This window comes from Mesitornis unicolor, unplaced genomic scaffold, assembly GCF_000695765.1.
Source record: "Mesitornis unicolor isolate BGI_N332 unplaced genomic scaffold, ASM69576v1 scaffold5564, whole genome shotgun sequence".
Lineage (NCBI taxonomy): Eukaryota > Metazoa > Chordata > Aves > Mesitornithiformes > Mesitornithidae > Mesitornis > Mesitornis unicolor.
This window is the reverse complement of record NW_010179283.1, coordinates 24,021-30,055: the sequence shown is the minus strand read 5'-3', so window position 1 is coordinate 30,055 and position 6,035 is coordinate 24,021. Positions and strand designations below refer to the sequence as shown.

Here is a 6,035-nt window from a genome sequence, read left to right as displayed (position 1 = left end):
ATTTTGCTTTTTTTTGTTTGTTCGTATGTTTTGTTCCCCCCACCCCCCCATCCCCACCTTTTAAATCAGGTCCTCGGTATTAAGAGCAACACAGCATCAAGGATTGTTTAAACAAACACGGCATAACTTGAGAAGGCCACGAAGTGTGCCGTTATCTATCTCTTTCATTAACATAATGAAGTCTGTCTGCAGGGAGGGAGGATGGGGGAGAAAGGGAAGGGGGGCAGCAGTTACTGTCCTCTCCGGGCCGGCCTAAAAATTCCAGTAAAAAAAGTCCGAGAGTTTCCTTTCGAACAGCATGAAGATTTAGGAGTACACACAATATTACCACTGCTTGGATTAACTCAGAACAGTAAACCGAGCGTTACGGAGGGGCTCTTGGTTGTCTCTTTGCTTAATTTTTGCTGAATCTTCTATAGACTAGTGACCAAGTGAGCGGGTCCTTTTGCATTGCCGTCCGGGGGGGTTCCCTCTTTGTTTGGCGGGACTATAAAACCGTCGCTGCTGCCTCGACCTAGCTGGTAGTAAGTGTGTAGCTGATGGACGTGGTTCCTGGAGCCGCGGTTGGGCATGCTTTTGTAGTAAACATCGTCGGCGTCGCCGCCGCCGCCGCCGCTTTTGGCCGGCGGGGGGTCGGTCTGGGTGCTGGCTGTGACGCTTTCCGTCATGGGCATGCCGGCCAGCGCGGGCATACTGGTGTAGAGAGAATCCCTGTTGGGCGACTGGAGGTCGTCCGTGTGCTCGTTGGTCAGCAAGGGGAAAAAGCTCTCGCTGTTGTCTTGCGGGATGCGCCGCCGGCTGTAGAGGTGGGGCTGGTGGTTGTCCGCTGAGTACACCCGGGGGGGCAGCAACGGGGCGTCCGACTCCTCGTGGATGAGCTCCAGGCCCAGGCTCTCCTCGTGGGTGAAGGAGGTGGCGTCATCCAGCACGATGGCATCGTCCTCGCTCCCGCCGCCCACACTGTTGACGAGTTTGTTCATCAGGTTGCGGCTCTGCTCGCTGGAGCGCTCGTGGTTGTTCAGGTAGGAAGGGATGTAGTTGGAGGTGAGTTCCTTCAGGATCTTTTTCTCGAGGGCGTTCTCGGTGTGGTTGTACCCGCGGTCAAGGATTTGCACGCAGTTGCTGAGGTACTCGCCGCTGGCGATGCTGTAGCTGTTGCCGTGATTACCATTCAGTGGTAGAGTATCCGTGACACTTGTATCCCTGGCATTGTTCAGAAGCCCCTCTGAAAAACATTACACAAGAGAGGGTGACTTGTACAAACAGGACACTCACGCGGGACCTGCACACTCAAACCCCCTTCCTAGGCTGCCGCGGCTGCTGGGGCTCGGCGTTGCGGCCAAAAAGAGGAGGGCGCAGCTCCACCTAACTGGTTTAAGGTCTTCCCACCGAAAGAATGGAAAGCGCCACCAAGTATGTGACTTGATGTGGCAACAGCCAGCGGGAAGGAATAACATCTCCTGGCCAGTTCCTCCTACAGCTCTCACGCTTTGCTCTACAGATTTTTGGGGAGCTGAGAAATAGGTGAGCCTGGGCTGGTCCAAATATCCCCGGCTCCAAGCCTTTTGGAGGAAGAGGGATTCCCCCCAGCTGAGGGAAATGTATTTGCAGCCTGGGTGAATCATTATCCAAACTTCAATTGGGAGCGCATCCTTCCTGGGAGGGGGGGATCTCTTCCCTTTTGCTGCCAGGGGAAAGGCATAAGGCCTGAAGGGCGAGACGCGGGGATTAGCAAGGTGGAGGCTCAAAGAGCATCCTGGTCCATGCTTTTTTGGGACAAGGCTCTCCTGGCACAAGGGCACAGCCAACATTATTTACTTGATACTGGCCAGTTGGAGATTTTCTACTACAATGGGTGCTGGAGGCAGCTGCAGATCTTAGGAAGCCTTTAAAAAGAGCTCCCGTTTCCCTTGCAAAGTTAAAGTGGAGGGCTTAAGGCAGTTATGGCAAGTACAACCGCTGCCACGATATGTTGGGCTTGGGGGAACCTGTGAGGAGCAATAGGGTCTTGGGGATGGCCCCCAACTGCCTATCTCATCTCCATAGGTGTGCCGACACCGGCAGCATAAAGCTGGAGCTCGGCTCTTTCCCAACACGCTATGGGAGATGATGGAGAAGCGTTTTGGGAGCAATGTGGCACGAGTGGGCGAGGGAGGAGAAAATCTGGGAGGTTAAGCCACCATGCTTTCCTATTTGAGAGCACGGACGCGGGGATGCAAGACATAACGTCTCGACCTTTCAGCTAAGGGCTTCGAGTGTTGCCAAAAAATGGCAAGCTCCTCCCAGCAAGCCGTGGTGGGTTAGAGGAGCCATTAGCTGAGAATTTAAGATGAACGGTTGCTCATACAATGCTTGGTACATGGCACGTGTACCTTCCGAAAATACAGGATTCGGTCTATATCTGCGATGGAGTAGTTGCTGCATGTCAAGGGCTGGAAAGAGCTACTGCAGGCTTTTCTTCTTGCTTTTTGAGTGAAATGCCCCAAATGTGTCGGTCACCTTTTAGGATTCTGAAGCTTAGAGGGTGCTGCCGTATCCCAGGTTTCTCAACAAACGAGGGAGCTATGCCAAAAGAAATCAACTAGCCATCACAGACATAGAGCAAAGCCGTTGATTTTCACGTTGGAAGCTTTCCAACCGAGTCACGATGCTTGGGGGGAAAATGAAAAGTGAGCATTTCAGGGGGCAAGGGGGAAGGACCGTATGCAATGGGTGACGGGCACAACAGCGTCTGTCTGATGGTCACGTCGAGTAACGTATGCATTGAGGCGCTGAGTGCTGCTCCTGCCAATGCATAGAGCCCGGGGGGCGAGGGGGAAATAACATGGAGGCATCGCAGGTGAAAACAGAGTGGGGTCTGCAATGAAACACGACGTATAAAAATGCTATGAACTCGCAAATAAAGAAGTGCAGTTTAAAAAAATAAACCAACGCACAGTTATATGGGAAACTACGCTGGGTAAACGATACCACAAAAACAGGGGATAAACAAAGGAAGGATCATCTAATCTCATCTATATATATATGTAGGCACACATATATATATACACACACACACATACACACGCATACACGTATATATACATATGTAGATTCATATTCTTTTCGATTTCAAAACTGTGAGATGAATTTCCTTCATTAACTACATCATCTATATGTGATGCAATAAAAGTGAACTAAAAAAAATTACATTTGATATGCAATGTTTAGCTTTACTCCCATACTTGTCTCTCTGTAGGGCTCTAAACGACAGCATGAAGAAAAGGAAAGAAAAAACAACAAGTAAGCTTACAGCGACAGTAGGAGAAACATGAGTAAAAAGCAAATTGATGATATGCAGAAAAGAGAGTTAACGGAAATAATTTCCACTGCCCAGAATACATGAATTTGTTACATGGTTTATTTCAGGTTAAAAATATTGACATTTTAGACAGAAAAATTATTTTATGCACAACATCCAATAGACTACATCTTTATTTAAAAAATAAAATAAAATAAAATAAATAAATCACATTTAAAATGTTTTCCAATGCCATTATATAAAATGTTCAGTGTGCAACATAAATCCAGAAATAACGCCTGGAAATTTAAGAGAAATCTAAAGCTGGTAACGGTCATGCTTGAAAAGACAGGCACTGTCAACGTCACTTCCAAAGTCTTAAAACGAATGGCTTTACTTACTGTTAGTTATAATAACCCCTGGCAGTTGAAACCGAAATCCATTTCCTTGCTAAAAATGTTTTGCCGTCCATCCTTTGCAACAGTGCTTTGTAAGAGTATGACTCTGCTCATCGCGGGGCTGCTGGCGTTTTACAGATGGGTGAGGAAAGCTTTGCTTTTCTGCTCTTTTTGTTTTTTTTTTAACAGAACACATGGCAAACTACATGGACTTTGCAACAAAAAACGTAAGAGGAACGGTAGTTAGAGTAATGGCATTGCTAAATGAAGTTATTGAGAAGGAAGGGTTAAAAGAAAAGGAAGAGCCAGGGATGGAGATGAAGAGCCGGGGATAACTCTCAGCTTCCCGCTTTGCAGCAGTCTGTGGCACGCTGGGCTTTAACAGAATTCGTTACGGGATTGCTGCCTTCTCTTACAATTATTCTCTCACCAAAGCGGTTAGGGCATTTTGAGAAACTCACGCGTCCAAGAGACCAAGCGAGCGTACGTCCATCAGCTGCCAAGGGCTGCCTACCACCTCCTCCTTCCTCCCCGTCAAGGAATTGCTTTCACCACTGGGAAATGAGACTTTGGCCTTTTAGGGTGTGATGCCCAGCTGCTTTCCAAAGGGTTTTTTTAGTGCTCCTGGCCCCTGGTGAGTCTCTACTGCAGCTGGGGCAGCTTTGGCTTGAGCAGAAAGGGTATTTTATAACATGTAACTGGGGACGGGGAAAGGAATGAGTGGACTAGATCCAGCCCCAGGTTTCTTATACCACCCTGTCCCTGTCAATGGCCAGCACCAGAAGTGGTAGATGAAGGTGTAAAAACAAAAAAAATCACAGCCTCAATGATGCAGAATGAGTTAGTTGGTCAACATTAGCTAGCGATGCCCTCGCCGCACGCCGATCCTGGCCAAGGCGCCCCCAGAGATGGCGACAGCCTCTACTTTTACAATGCACTACCGGCACTGGAGCCCGTCTGCTGGTGCAGCGACCTTAAATCCCAAAGCACCGCCGAGGCCATTAGGCCTGGTTGGTGTTGCTAACCTTCTATTGCACTGTGGGATACCCTAATAGTCCCAGGTTGTAATTGTCCAGGGATGCTAACCAGTTTGAAAAGCGATAGCCGTGCCACTTATACTGTCAGTAATTAACTTGCAGCCTCCTGAAAAGAATGGGTTGAGTCCTGCTCGCTCTGAAGTCAATGGCAAAGCTCCAGTGGCTTAAATGGGATCAATACTGGTCCCATTCTCTTTCATCTCCCGCGGATGAAGCCTGGGTAGGTTTCTCTGTTATCCATCTGGCTGTCTTGCACTGCATAGCACTTGCAAATCAATTACGCTATTTTTGTGGAATAAAATGCTGTTAGCTCAGGTAACTGTATCAGAATCTAGTCTTAAAAATTAGAAGAACACAAGATAATTAAAAAGCACATAAACCCTTTTTGTCACATTTCTACCCAAATCTCTTTGAGGCACCCAGACCTGAACATCAGGGCTTTTCTTAAGCCAGCTGCTGACCCAGCACTACCTGCTCCGACTTGATTTAAAAGTCCTCCAAATCTCAGTATTATCATGCAAGAAGCTACACAGAACATCAAAGCTCGTTTTGACATTTGAGATACACTGAAGTTCTTAAAATTCAGAGCGTTTCCACGTTGAACAGTAGCCCCTTTTTAAAAAACGTTAGTGGAAGCAAATTTATTGCACAAAGTTAGCGTCGTTTAAGAAATTAATGAACAGCAAAAAGGTCAAACGTGTGCTTTCCTTGTGCTTTGAATGCAGATACCCCAGCGATACAGTTCAGTAACTGTTTCTGTTGTAAACAATACGCTGCCTAAGAAATTAATGAACAGCAAAAAGGTCAAACATGTGTGCTTTCCTTGTGCTTTGAATGCAAATACCCCAGTGATACAGTTCAGTAGCTGTTTCTGTTGTAAACAATACGGCTGCTGTGTAGTGCAAAGGGGTTTTACTGCTTGCCTTATAACCACCGCTGTTTTCCCTTCCTTTGAGATCCTTTGCTGGAAAAGGGACGGCTGCACTGGGACAGCTGACAGAGCACTGACATACCTGAGCTTCAACACAGCATTACTCTGTCATGGTTCAGCCACCAGCAAAAAAACCCAAAAACCCATGGAAGTGGCAGCGGATGGAGCCACCGACAGACAGGACCTGGCACAACCCCCAGGTCCTGCTTAAACGCATCTGCCTCTCCCTCATGGAAACATCAGGACATTGGCAGACAACCATGGTCCCTACCCACAGCCAGAGCAGAGACAAACATGTAGGTGACAAGAGACTCATTTCTATGCCAGAAACCTCCCTTAGCTACAACTGACTTTACCTCTTTATTTTCCATCGCTAAAAGGAGGATATG

At 47.6% G+C, this 6,035-nt stretch overlaps 1 protein-coding gene across 1 annotated transcript in view; it reads right to left on the bottom strand.

Annotated features, from left to right (window-relative positions):
* Positions 1–514: 514 nt before the first annotated feature.
* The window catches only part of LOC104539233 (latrophilin-3-like), a gene marked incomplete at both ends in the record, with an annotated part of 21,953 nt that continues 16,432 nt past the window's right edge, over positions 515–6,035 (bottom strand). The window contains one exon of the mRNA XM_010182706.1: positions 515–1,225. Coding sequence (XP_010181008.1) covers positions 515–1,225 — 711 coding nt within the window. The remainder of the gene's footprint in view (positions 1,226–6,035) is intronic.